This window comes from Mobula birostris, chromosome 8 (genome assembly GCF_030028105.1).
Source record: "Mobula birostris isolate sMobBir1 chromosome 8, sMobBir1.hap1, whole genome shotgun sequence".
Classification (NCBI taxonomy): domain Eukaryota; kingdom Metazoa; phylum Chordata; class Chondrichthyes; order Myliobatiformes; family Myliobatidae; genus Mobula; species Mobula birostris.
In genome coordinates, this window is record NC_092377.1 from 9,815,685 (window position 1) to 9,830,443 (window position 14,759).

Here is a 14,759-nt window from a genome sequence, read left to right on the forward strand (position 1 = left end):
ATCTTCACTCTGTGGACCACTTCTTCAGAATGAAGACCATCATCCTCGACCTCGAGGGATAGCCACGACGATTACCCCTCAATCATCAGGCTCTTGAACCAAAGGGGATAACTTCACTCAACTTTATTTGCCCCATTACTGAAGCGTTCCCACAACCTCTGGACTCACTTTCAAGGACACTTCATCTCGTGTTCTCAATATTTATTGCTTATTTATTTATTATTAGTCTTTCTTTCTTTTTGTATTAAGTCTATTGTCTGTTGCATGCTGACTGAACGCCGAAGATAGTGTGGTCCTTCACTGGTTCTGTTATTGATATTATTCTATTATAGATTTATTGAGTATTCTCACAAGAAAGTGAATATTTGGGTTGTATATGGAGACATTTATGTACTTTAATAATAAATTAAATGAACTTCAAATTTCTTCTGCCTTCTCTCCATAACCTCAGATGCCCTGACTAATCAAGAACCTATCAACCACCGCTTTAAATATATCCAGTGACTTGGCCTCCACAGCTGCCTGTGGCAAGGAATTCCACAGATTCACAACCCTCTGGCTAAAGAAATTCCTCCTCCTCATCTCCATTCTAAGATGACGCCCCTCTATTCTGAGGCTGTGTCGTGTGACAAATATGTGCTATTGTACACGTGAGAGATAAAGCTAATCTTTTCCTTATTTTCTCATTTGCAGGAACACAGTCCTTCACAATCTCTGTGTGCCCTCAGTTCTGGCCCCTTAGACCCTCGCCATACTTCAGCATGTAATTAGAACAGCCATGACTATGCAAGGAATGATGGTCACCTTATCGTGGTTGGCTGTTCTGTTCGATAGTGACAGGAAACCTGTGTGGGAGAATCTTAATCCTTTGTGCACTGGATCAGTTTTACTCTCTCAACCTCAGAGGACCAATTCAGAGCTGAGAATAATTGCCACAACTGGGGTCTAACAAAGCATTGCTGAAAGGCCCTCTTGGCCATTGGATCTCACGTAGATCTCAACTGCCCAGTCCACCAGAGCTGACCTTTGCATGCTGAGACAGGCACCTCTCTCTCCCTCACCAGAGTATGAAGCCCAACAGCTGCCCTCACCCGGGTTTACCCGCCTGTAAGGTAGTGTAGTGGGGTGTGGCCGCTCTCACGTGCAAACAGCTACTTGGAGACACAGGTGAGAGCTGAGTGTCTGGTGGGGGCCAAAGGTGACTGAGCTGCCCTAGAATGGACATGACAAGCCCTTTCACCAGAGGTGCTACCCCTCCCTGAACACCCCAAACACCCCTGTTCACCTAAGAGAGATCTACTAAATCATGAAGTGTGTAGATAAAGTCAAGGTTCCAGAGTCCACACTCAAGTTTATGATTATGAGTGCATCTTGTTAATTCCTGAGACATGGAGCTTAAAGCAGATAGTGTCCTTACCACCAGTGTCTGTTCCAGGTAGTTGAAGATATTGACTTCCAGGATTAGTTGTTCCCCTCTGGTCACAGAGTATGGGAGGTTTAACTCCAGAAAGAAAAACTTGAAGACCTCCAGCTGTTGATCAAAGAGAGGGGACAGGTTGTCATCCACATTTAATTAAATCTCAGGCCACAAATTTAATTGGAAAACCAGCCTGTAACCTTTCTCACCTTTGAACTTCTTTTGCACAATTTATTTTGCAACAAATAATAATTTTCTTCTGGTATTGCCCTGTACTGCCGTCACAAAACAGTGCATTTCATGACATGCCAGTGCTAATAATTTGTGGACTGTGGACTCTATTTCACACTATGATATATTTCTGTTTTCTGCTCACTCCTTTCTCGTGGCTATTTTGTGCGATTTTGATCAGGGCAGGATAGCTCTGCGCCCTGAAGTTAACAAGTGACAGAGAGCTGGATTGAACTGAATATGCCTGCACTGGTTTGATGATTTGTGGTTGGGTCTCTTATATTCTGTGTTACTCACTGATCTTTTTTTTGCCATTTGCATGATTTATTCTTTTTTGTGCATCAGGGGTTTGATGTTGTTTCCATGAATGGGTTCCATGGCGTTTCTTTGTTTTGCGGCTGTCTGTGGGAAGATGAATCTCAGGGTTGTATACTGCATGCGTACTTTAATAATAAATGAACTTTGAATCATTGACCACAAGAGTATTTACTTACCAATTTTTTTGCAATTTTATGTCTTGCACTGCAAAACAACTAATTTCATGTCATATGTCAGTGACTGACTGTGATTCTGCATGCAGAGTCTCGTGCTGAAAAGTCGACTCTTTATTCTTTCCCATTGATGCTGCCTGACCTGCTGAGTTCCTTCAGCATTTGTGTGTGTTGCTGGGATTTCCAGCACCTTCAGATTTTCTTCTTTTGTATGTGTTACTTCGATTCTGTATGAATCTTTTCCTCAATAACATTGCGTCTGGCGCCATCTAGTGGGAATATTGTGTATTAAACCCCCTACAGTGTGGAGAACCTTCAGGTAGAGAGGCAGCGTCAACGGAGAGGAATAAACAGTCGGCCTTTCGGGTCAAGTTGTCCTGTTTATTCTTTTTCACAGATGCTGCCTGGCCTGCTGAGTTCCTCCAGCTTTTTGTGTGTGTTTCTCCAATTTTTCATGAATCCTTTCCTCAATAACCTTGAGTCTGGAGTCTTGTGGGAATATTGGATATTACATCCCACTGGTGAAGAGAACCTTCAGGTAGAGAGGCTACATCTATAGTTGACCTTATGGGTCAAAGCGTCACCTGTTTTTTCTTCTCCATAGATGCTGCCTGGCCTGCCGTGTTCCTCCAGCATTTTATATGTGTTGCTCAAGATTTCCAGCATCTGCAGAATATCTTGTTCTTATAACCTTCTCGTAGACATGCACTGGATTCCAGACTGCATTATACCAACCAAAATTTTATCCAGTATGTTACGAGAGTGAATGGGGTTGTTTTATTATTATTTTTTTTCAGTTCAAGCTGGTAAAACCTGCAGTACGGGCATAGCCAAGCACACTCGTTTCTCAATTGCCAGCAACTTTCCGACTATTTCTGGAGGTTCACATATTGCTGTGTAGACCTAACTGTTTTATTCTGTTATGTAGTGGCTTTGGGATGATATCAGTTGTAGGTATTACCACTGGGACAATATATACCCTGTTCATGTTCCATTCATGGTCTTCCATTTCCCTCTTTTGATTCAGCCTATTTCTGATGTTTTTCACTTACTGATTTCAGTATGTTATGTGTGCTTGGAAAGGCTAACTCTATTAATTAAGTTGTTCTTGATTGTTTGTTATATCTGGATGTTATTATCTCTAGTAATGGATCAGTTGTAATATAATTTGTAGGACTCTGACCCTAAAACTGGGTCAGGCTTGTATTTATAGTAAGTTATGGTGTCTTTTATGAGTTTGTATTCTGAAGCAAGATTTTGATGAATGGTATTTGCCGCTTGATTGTGCCTGTGTAAGTAATTAAATTGAATTAAAGTGCTGCAGGATCCTGTAATGTATTGGATTGCTTTTGGTTTCTTTTTGCATTTTCTACATTTATCATCTTCAACTGGTTGGTCTTCTATTTTATATTGTTGATACTTTTTGTACTAGCCACCTGGGTCTGCATGCCGAAAGGAACCCCTCTGTGTCTCCAACTCTGAGCCAGGCACTCAACGCTACCTTGTTGACATTTAGTCTGCTCAGATTGTGAAGACATCTTCCATGGAGGTTCATGCTCTTCAATTGGTTAAATTTTTCTTCTATAGTGATCATTTCTTCATTTTTCTGGATTGTGCTCTCATTTAAGTTTAGTGGTGTGTACTTCTTATCAGAATTGCATATGCTCATGTGGAGAGCTGAATCCTGTTTTCATTGATGAAAATGTATCCTTCGAAGTTTTATCTAACTGTTGTGTACATTTTTTGTGTCTGTTATGCCTCTTCCTCATTCTGTCCCAGATAGTGTTAATCTAAGTGTATTCAAGTGTACATAGTGTTTTCTAAATTTTGTCATTTCTGTTCTTAATTTCCTGTGTGAATGGTCCAGATCAGTTTCAGACCAAGATATTATGCCAGAAGAATATCTTAATATGGGTATAGCAAAAGTGCTTATTGCCTTTTTTTTATGTTTAATGTTGAACTCTGTTTGGCAGATTTTCTTTAGCCTTGAAGAAAATTCTGTCAAAAGTTTTCCCTTTATCACACTATGATCCAATCTTTCATAAGAGCCAGACTCTTCAATCGTGACCACATCCCCTCTGCAGTCAACCCAGTGTGATATCCCAGATACTTGTGTTTCATATTTATCCATTGGTTGCATTGTATATCCTGCTGCTCAGTTTTATATTCTACTAGCTCTAACACACCTTTCTGTATTTTTTATGTTCTGAACTAATCCAAAGTTCATGTTTATATATTTCAAAAATAGTTCTACCATCTGAATTCATTGTTTTAGCCTTACTGATGAAGTGTAAATTTCAAATCATCATAGGAGTGTCAAGGTATAATTCGTTCTGTTGTTTCTGATTTGATACCCTATATTTGTCTGATTTAGTAAATTAGAGAGTGGGTTTAGACAAAACCGTAGTGGGCGTAGAGTCACTCTAAAAATGCTTCGATTTATTTTGATAACAGCGGTTGTTGTTTTCTAGTTGTTAATAGATAGGTTGGTTATAGTACACTTATTATTGGTTTTTCTTTTTGTATTTGTTCAATAGTTCAATAGTTCCATTTATTATCAGCGAGTGTATACAATACACAACCTGAAATTCTTACTCCCCACAGAGCTCCTCAAAATGCCCAAAGAATGAATGACAGAAAAGGTTAGGATTTTATTCCTAGGAGAGCAAGAGAATGAAGGAAGATCTTATAGTGGTGTACAAAGTTATGAATGGTATAGATGGAAGGAATGCAAGCAGGTTTTCTTCACTGGGGTTGGGTGGAAAATAGAACTAGAGGTCATAGGTTAAGAGTGAAAGGTGAACTGTTTCGGGAAGCTAAGTAACTTCTTTACCAGATGGACACAGCTCAGTTTATCACAAAATCCAGCCCCCCCTCCATGGTCTCAGTCTACATGGACACTGCCTCAGTAAAGCAGCCAGCAAAATCAATGACCCCACCCACCCTAAAAGCCCATATTACTAGGCTCAAGGACAGCTTCCATCCCACTTTTATAGGAATCCAAATCAGGTTGAATATCATTGGCGTACGTCATGCAATTTGTTGTTTTGTGATAGTAGTACATTGCAATACATAATCATAAAAACCATAAATTACAATAAGAAATATATTTAAAGACTTAAATAAGTAGTGCAAAAAAGAGAGCAAAAAATATTGAGGTAGTGTGGATGGGTTCATTGGGCATTCAGAAATCTGATGACAGAGGGGAAGAATCAGTTCCCAAAGCACTGAGTGTGGTTCTTCAGGCTCCTGTACCTCCTCCTCAATGACAGCAATGAGAAGAGGGCATGTCCTGGGTGTCGGAGGCTCTTAATGATGGATGCTGCCTTTTCGAGGCATTGCCTACCTCAGCATGGTCCCTCATACCATCCTGTCTGCCAGTATTTTCTCTGTAAGTGTAACATTATATTCTGCATTCTGCTTTCTTAAACTCAAGAGATCCTGCCAATGCTGGATATCCAGAGCAACACACACCTCTGCTCCATCTATATAAAAAAAACATAATTTCCTGGTGGCCAGCCATTTTAATTCCCATTCCCATTTGAACACGTTGGTCCAAGGCCTCCTCTTCTGCCACGATGGTGCCACTCTCAGGTCGGAGGAGCATCACCTCGTAATCCATCCAGGTAGCCTCCAATCGATGCATGACATTGACCTCTCCAACTTTGGTAGATTTTCCCCTTCCTCGTTCTTCACCTTCAATTCCCCACTTTGGCTTCTTACCTCGTCTCTTCACCTGCCTATCTCCTCCCCTTGGTGCCCCTCCTCCTTCCCTTCTTCCCATGGTCCACTCTCCTCTCCTATCAGATTCCTTTCTCTACAACCCCTTTGCTTTTTTCACCTATCAGCTCGCAGCTTCTTATTTCATTCCTCCGCCCCCTACCCACCAGGTTTCCGTTATCACCTTCTACCTTGTCCTCCTTCCCCTCCCCCCACCTTATTCTGGTATTTTCCCCCTTCCTTTCCAGTCCTGATGAGGGGTCTCAGCCCAGAATATCGATTGTTGATTCATTTCCATAACACAAAATAATCTGCAAATGCTGGGATAAAAGCAACACTCACAACACGCTGGAGGAACTCAGCAGGTCGGGCAGCATCCGTGGAAACGATGAGTCAACGTTTCGGGCCAGAACCGAAACGAAGGGTTTCACCTTTCACTCTTAACCTATGACCTCTAGTTCTATTTTCCACCCAGCCTCAGTGAAGAAAACCTGCTTGCATTCCTTCTATCTATACCATTCATAACTTTGTACACCACTGTAAGATCTTCCTTCAATCTCTTGCTCTCCATTCTCAGGGCCCTGATGAAGGGTTCCGGCCCGAAACGTCAACTCATCATTTCCACGGGTGCTGCCCAACCTGCTGAGTTCCTCCAGCGTGTTGTGAGTGTTGATTCACTTCTATAGATGCTGCCTGGCCTGCTGAAACCTCCAGCATTTTGTGTATGTTGTTAAGTATTTTTAATAATTTTTGTACTTCCTCAGTCTATTTACGTATGGAATGATCTGTCTGGATGGCAGGCAGTAAAAAGCTTGCCACTGCATCTCAGGACATTTGACAGTAATGAACCAACAACTATTACCAAATGCCCCGCAGGAGGTTGAAGGACACTCACCTGTGCAGGTACATTCGCCAGCTGAAGGCCTTGGTTTTTGGAAATGGCGAAGGCACTGGCCGTCCAGGTAGTGAGGGAGTCGGGGACTGTCCCCTGGATGCTGATCTCTGAATTCGGACTAACAAAAAGAAAACAATATTGGAATAACAGTCAGTGATCAGGGCCAAGTCTACATGAGTGGGAAGCTTTCTGTTGGGTGTGTGTAAAAGAACATGGAGGTCATGGAACTGGAGAAACAGCTTTTAGATATTTAGATCAAAGAATTTCTGCCCCAAAGTAGAAGCTGACTGATCTCAGTATCTAATAATAGTCGTAAGATTCTGGGTGGCGGGGTGGAGATACGTCTCTACCAAAGGAGGTAAGGTGCTTCTTCTCTCCGCTAGCCTGCCGGTCACCCTTGGGCAAGGTGTAGCACCTGCTTAGCCCCCCAATTAGGGGTCATCTGAAGCTACGGGAGCAGGTGGTAGATGCACGTAAGATCAGCTGGCGCATACCACAAGTCCTGGTTGTGTGAGCACTGATGCCAGGCAGACAACCTCTGAAAAGCATCCTTCCAAAGTGTAGAATGCATGAACATCTGCCTTGAAGCTCCATCTGCTTAATACAGAATGATTCGGGAATGAAAGGGTTAGCATATGAGGACAGATAAATGCCTGTTGGCTTGTACTACCTGGAATTCCGAAGAATGAGGGGGGATCTTATTGAAACCTATCAAATGTTGAAAGACCCCAACAGAGTGGATGTGGAGCGGATGTTTCCTATGGAAGGAGAGTCTAGGATCGGAGGGCACAATAGAAGGAAGTCCATTTAGAATGGAGATGAGGAAGAATTTCTTTAGCCAGAGGGAGGTGAATCTGTAGAACTCATTGTCACAGATAGCTGTGGAGGCCAAGTCATTGAGTATATTTAAGGCAGAGGTTGATAGGTTCTTGATTAGTCAGGGCATGAAGGGGTACGGAGAGAAGGCAGGAGACTGAGGCTGAGAGGGAAATGGAGGAGTGACTCAATGAGCCAGTTGGACTAATGGTGCTTCTATATCTTAAGGTCTTCTCGGATGTCCATTGCCCACCTCCTGATTTTCATGAATACTTCTGTGAAGCAGCATGTCCTAATTTTGCTCTGGAACATCTAAGCCCACAAATCCCATCACCAAGAAAGACAAGGACAAGAGAAGCATGGGGACACCACAGTGTTCAGATTCCCCTACAAGGCATATGTCTTCCTGGCTTGGGAAATTGGATCCTTCAATGTCACTGTGTGAAAACTCCTGACCAAACTGTTTACGGGAGCCACAAGCTATTGGATCTGGAATTTTGAACCCAACATCATAGAACATACCATGTTGTAATCTCTACAGTCAGTATCTAATTTTTAAGGTACAGGAGTGGAACCAGGTGTGGTCTTCTGCTGCCATAGCTCATCCACTTCAAGATTTGCTGTGTTGTGCATTCAGAGTTGCTCTTCTGCAGACTACTGTTGTAACATCTGGTTGAGTTACTGTCACCTTCCTGTCAGCTTGAACCAGTCTGGCCATTCCCCTCTGACCTCTAAACAAGACACTTTCTCCCATAAAAATGCTGCTCACTGGATGTTTTTTTTTTTGCACCATTCTCTGTAAACTCATAAATCTGTTTTGAGTAAAAATCCCAGGAGGTCATCAGTTTCTAAGATACTCAAACCACCCCATCTGGCACTAACAATCATTCCACAGTCAAAGTCACTTAGATCACATTTCTTCCCCATTCTGATCTTTGTTCTGAACAACAAGTGAACCTCTTGACCATGTCTGCACGCTTTTATACGTTGAGTTGCTGCCACATGATTGGCTAATTGGATATTTGCATTGACGAGCAGGTGTATATAACAAAGTGGCCACAGCGTGAATGTTCTATATTCTATTCTCTCATGGGAGCCTCATTCCACCCATAAGATACAGGAAGAGAATTAGGCCATTTGGCCCATTTACTCAACCCAGACATTCAAACATGCTTGTTTTCTTTTCAACCCCATTCCGATCTTCTCCCTGCAACTCTTCATACCCTTACTACCCTGAATCTTTACCTTAAATGCACCCAGTGACTTGGCCTTCACTGCACTTTTTGGCAAGGAATTCCACAGATTTACCATGGTGTGGCTGAACAAATTGCTTCGTGTCTCAATTCTAAAAGGGCATCTCTTTATTCTGAGCCTGTACCTTCAGGTGAGACACTGTTAATAATGAAAATATCCTCCCTGTGTCCACTCTATCCAAGTCTTTCAGGATCCAGTACATTTCCCTAAGATCCCACCCCTTCATCCTTCTGAACTCCTTCAGGCACAGACACAGAGACATCAAACACTCCTTACACATTAACCCTTTCATTCTCAAGATCATTCTTGTGAACATCATCTAGACAGTCTCCAGGGCCTGCACATCCTTCCTTAGATATGGGGCCTAGAACTGCTCACGATATTCAAAATGCCATCAAACCAGTTCCTTATAAAATCACAGCAGTACATCCCTGCCTATCTCCCCATAAGACTATCATTTTATCTCCTTTTACATATAAAATCAATATCTGAGAGGTGAAAAATCTGGCTGAGTGGTGTCTCAAATATAACCTCTCACTCAATGTCAGTCAGCAAAACCAAGAAATGATTATTGAGTACAGGAGGAGGAAACCAGAGGTCCGCAACCTAGTCCTCATTAGGGGTATCAGAGATGGAGAGGGTCAGTAACTTTAAATTCCTGAGTTTTATCATTTCAGAGAATCATTCATGGATGCAGCACATGTGTTAGAAAGAAAGCATGGCAGTGCCTTTGCATTCTTAGAAGTTTGCCGAGATTTAGTATGTCATCTAAAACTTTGATGGGATTCTATAGATGAGTGATAGAGAGCATATTGACTGGTTGCATCACAGTATAGAAGAAAAACAAGTCCCAAAAATGGAAGAATGGAAGAGCCTTCAGGAAGTAGTTGACACAGCACAGTCCATCACGCACAAAGCCCTCTCCACCACTGAGCACATCTACATTCAGCGCTGTTGTAGGAAAGCAGCATCTATCATCAAGGACCCCCACCATCCGGGTCATGCTCTCTTCTCACTGCTGCCATCAGGAAGGAGGTTCGGGAGCATCAGGACCCACACAACCAGGTTCAGGAACAATTATTAATCCTCAACCATCAAGTTCTTGTACCAGAGGGTATAACTTCATTCACCCCAACACTGAACTTGTTCCTACAACTTCCGGATTCACTTTCAAGGGCTCTTCATCTCATATGCTCAATATTTATTGAAAAGAATCTCAGGGTTGTATATGGTGACATATATGTACTTTGGTAATAAATTTACGTTGCATTTTTGAACCTTTGATACTGCCCCTTCCAAACCCACTGGGCTGATGAACCCAACCATTTCGGTCTTTCTCTCCACTTGGTGGTGTAGCTGAAGTTGATTTGGTCAGGAACAGTAAAAACAACCCACCCCTCTCATAAATCACCAATATCTTCCTTTGCATAAATTGTAACCCATCAATCAGTGGGAGGGTTCTCCTCTTGGTTCCCAATGACCTCAGCTTTACCAAGGCTCTTTGATATCATACTCAATCTAGCGCTGTCCTGGTGCCAAGAGTATCATACTGCTGCCACCCTTGGAACACAATTCTTTGGTCTATGCTTGGAACAAGTCAACAGTGAGATCTGGAACTGAGTAATCCTTGCAAAGCTGGATGCAAACATTGGTATTTTAGTTACATCAGACAAAAACGATTTTGCCTCCTGAATCCTTTAGAATGTACCTTACGGATTTTAGGCTGTTGATCATGAAAATCACCATGAAATTCCCCTATCATGCATCATTTTTAAAATTACCTATATTAGTTATTTCAATTCATCATTCAAGTCAGAACAAGTGATGCCAAGTTATTTTTGTTGGTCCACAAATCAAACAAGTCTTCAATGACAGGCAATTCAAAGAACTTCTAGTTGGACCAGAGAAAATTGCATAGGAGGTGTTAAAGGATGTTGTTGAAAAATTTCTTGGCAACTACAGAGCACCAAACTACATGCAGCTGGTTGGCAACATTCTTCAAGCATACAACACTATGAAGTGCAATATGTTACTAAAGATTCATTTTCTACATTCCCATTTAGACTTCTTCCCTGCAGCACCTGACCGCGTGGTGTGCCGATAACAATCTGGCCCTTAACACCCAAATAACCAAGGACATCACTGTGGACTTCAGGCATGCTAGGAGCCGCACTCATGTCCCCATTTACATCAACAGAGCCGTAGTGGAGCGTGTATCAAGCTTCAAATTCCTTGGTGTCCACATTTCCGAGGATCTCACCTGGTCCCTGAACTCCTCCATCCTGATCAAAAAGGCGCAACAGTGCCTTTATTTCTTGTGGAGCATCAAGAAAGCTCACCTCTGTCCCAGGATACTGACAGACTTTTACCGCTGTACCATTGAGAGCATACTCACCAACTGCATCTCAGTGTGGTATGGCAATTGTCCCATATTGGACCGCAAAGCACTCCAGCGTGTGGTGAAAACTGCCCAGCGGATTATTGGCACCCAATTGCCCACCATTGAGAACATCTACCATAAACGCTGCCTGGGCAGGACGAAAAGCATTATCAAGGATGCATCTCACCCTAACCATGGACTTTTTACTCTCCTCCCATCCGGTAGGCACTACAGGAGCCTCCACTCCTGCACCAGCAGGCTCAGGAACAGCTTCTTCTCTGAGGTTGTGACCCTGCTGAACCTCACATCACAGCGCTAAGCAGTATTGCACCCATATTGTACTGTCTCAGTAATTTTATATTTGTGTGCTGTAGCACTTACTTTTTATTCACAGTTATTTTGTAAATAATACTATTCCTTTGCACTTCTGGTTAGATGCCAATTGCATTTCATTGGCTTTGTATCTGTACTCGGCACAATGACAATAAAGCTGAATCTAATGTAATCTAATCAAATCTTGGTGCTGTCAGTGCCGAGCATGGTGAAAGGTTTTATTAGGACATTGCGGTCATAGAGAAATGATATCAGCACAACTGGAATTCATCAATGCTAGTTGATTATTGTTGGTCATTAATGCAAGAAGCCAGAGACACCAAGTACAAATGAAACACTTGGCCTCCACAGCCGGCTATGGCAATGAATTCCGCAGATTCACCACTATCTGGCTAAAGAAATTCTTCCTCATCTCTGTTCTAAAAGGACATACATCTATTCTGGGGCTGTGTCCACTGGTCTTAGACCCTCCTACATTGGAAACATTCTCTCAACATCTACCCTATCGAGACCTTTAACATTCGATAGGTTTCAATGAGGTCACCCCTCATTCTTTTAAATTCTAATGAATACAGGACCAGAGCCATCAAACGTTCTTCATATGATAATTAAGTGCATTATATTCAAAAAAGTTTATTTCTGGTTTATTGTTTGTTTCACCAAATTCCTGCGTGATACAAGTAGTGTGAAATTATATTTGTGTTCCGAGTCAAGTGGTTTATTATAAACAAAAAAAAAGTTTGAGGAAGCAACGCTTTTGAAAAAAGGTTGTTGTCCAGTGCAAACGCGAGGAAATCTACAGATGCTGGAAATTCAAGCAACACACACAAAATGCATTCACCAGCACTTTTTGTGTGTGTTGCTTGAATTTCCAGTATCTGCAGATTTCCTCGTGTTTGCGTTTTTAAATCCACTACTGCGAAGCCTCTTCCAGTGATGCCAGCACTGAAGAATTTTAAATCTTCTCTTCAATGGGAGTTTAGTAAAACCCTCTATCACTGCTCCCCATAATCTCTTACTATCTCTTCTTTCAGTTCGTCCTCACGAAGGGTCTCGGCTCGAAACATCGACTGTACTTCTTCCTATAGATGCTGCCTGGCCTGCTGCATTCACCAGCATTTTTTGTGTGTGTTGTCCAGTGTTATTGGTGAGTATCTGCCTGGGGTCAGGTCACTGAATTCAGTTTTATAACATAGAATATTCCAACAATCTGAAATCCTCTTCCCATACTTTCCTCCAGTCTCCTTAAAATTCCGCCCTCTTGTATTAGCCATTTCCGCCCTGAGAAAAGTCACTGGTTGTCAATTCTATAAAAGCCTGTTATCATTGTAAACACCTGTATCTAATCCTCCTTCACTACAAAGAGAAAAACCAAAGCTCGTTCAACCTTTCCTTATAAAGCCTGGTTTATACTTCTGCGTTAACTGGACGCTGTAACCTACGCAAGTGGCCTACGCGCATTGTGAGCACTTATACTTGAGTGTTGGTGTGTCTGCGTCACTCGGCATTTTGCGCACGTCATGCATGCGCATTCACCTGCCCGCACAAGGCTTCATGGTCATGGTAGTCTCGGGGTAAACAAGACGCGAGCGTCTTTTTTCGTGCGAAATGTGTCCTCCATAATTTCGGAGGTCTGTAAAGCTTTATGGAAAGCATTGCAGCCAGAGTTCCTTCCCTGCCCTTCAGTCACCCGATGAGAAGCTATTGCAGCGTAGGAGGTAATGCGATGCTACCAAGCGGACCAATCACAGTTGGTGCGTTCTGCATTGCCGCGACGCGAGGTTACATTTTGGGAGAGGTGCGCGTCGCAGCAACGCAAGCTCTCGCGTAGGGTTCCACGTCGGCTCTGCGTAGGGTTTGCGGCAACGCAGACCTTAAGGCGACGCGTTGATGCAGAAGTATAAACCAGGCTTAAGACATGCTCTCTAATCCAGGTAGCACTCTGAGCCCTGTATAAAGCTTCCACCCCCTTCCTATAGATGACGTGACCAGAAATGAACACAATATTCCAAGTGTGGTTTAACCAGCGTTTTACAGAACTGCAATATTTCGTCACGATTCTTGAGCTCAGTCCCCCGACTAATGAAGGCCAATGCACTATACGCTCTTAACAACCCTGTCAACTTGCATGGCAATTTGAGGGATCTATGAATGTGGACACCAAGATCCCTCTGTTCACCCACACTGCTAAAAATTCTGACATTAACCTTGCTTCTTCCTTCAAGTTTGACCTTCCAAAGTGAGTTACTTCACATTTTTCAGGATTGGATTCACTTTGCCACTTCTGTTGCTATCTTACCCAGTTAACATGTCCAACCATATCCAAGTTTCTGGGAAATATGTCCGGACTCTTTGATCTTCTGGCTCTTCTTCAACAGCGTGACTCACGACCTTAAACTCAGCATTGGCCTCAAACATGACTGGGTCTGCAAAAGCAGGGACACAAAGTTAGCAGAGCTCCCGACTTGGTACTGAAAGCATAAGTTTGGCAAGTCAAAGTTATCAAGAAAATCAGATGCTGTGCACCTTTAAAGAAAGTCCCGTTATTGGACTTCTTTGATCTGAAGATTGAAAGAGTACAGTGAAAATTTATAATGATGTTGCTGGGGTACAAGAACCTGAGATATAGAGAAAAATTGAATAGGTTACGGTTTTATTCCCCGGAGCATAGGGGAATGAGGGGAGGTTTGACAGAGGGGTATAGATAGGGTAAATGTAAGCAGGCTTTTTTCCACTGAGCTTGCGTGAGACTAGAACTAGAGGTCATGGGTTAAGGGTGAAAGGTGAAATATTTAAGGAGAACAGCTGGTGAGAGTGTGGAACAAGCTGCCAGTGGAACAGGAGGATGTGGGTTTGATTTTAAAATTTGAGAGAAATTTGTACAAGGACATGGATGGGAAGGATATGGTCCAAGTCAGGGCTGATATGACTAGGCGGAGTAACAGTTTGGCATGGACTAGATGACCGAGGGCCTGTTTCTGTGCCGTGGAGCTTTGTGACTCCATGACTCTATGAAGCTGAAACCCTTTGAGCACCCTTTTACAACTTCAAGTTGAGAAGTTGTGCTTCAAGTTCGGGATCCAAAAGGGACAGAATTAGTCAATGCAGTTCCTTTTACTGCTACGGCTTATATATTCCGTCAAATAAAAAGAAAAATGCAATCAGAAGTTGACCATTCAGACCTGCCCTACCCCGTCATTCAATAAGATCACAGTAAATTCA

The 14,759-nt window shown here is 42.6% G+C and overlaps 1 protein-coding gene across 1 annotated transcript in view; it reads right to left on the reverse strand.

Moving 5' to 3' along the window:
• cd109 (CD109 molecule) overlaps nt 1–14,759 on the reverse strand; it is a 255,125-nt gene that overhangs the window by 111,140 nt on the left and 129,226 nt on the right. Inside the window, exons 18-20 of the mRNA XM_072267001.1 lie at nt 13,837–13,963; nt 6,755–6,872; nt 1,418–1,531 (exon numbers count right to left, since the gene is read on the reverse strand). Of these exons, the coding sequence (XP_072123102.1) occupies nt 1,418–1,531; nt 6,755–6,872; nt 13,837–13,963 (359 nt within the window). The remainder of the gene's footprint in view (nt 1–1,417; nt 1,532–6,754; nt 6,873–13,836; nt 13,964–14,759) is intronic.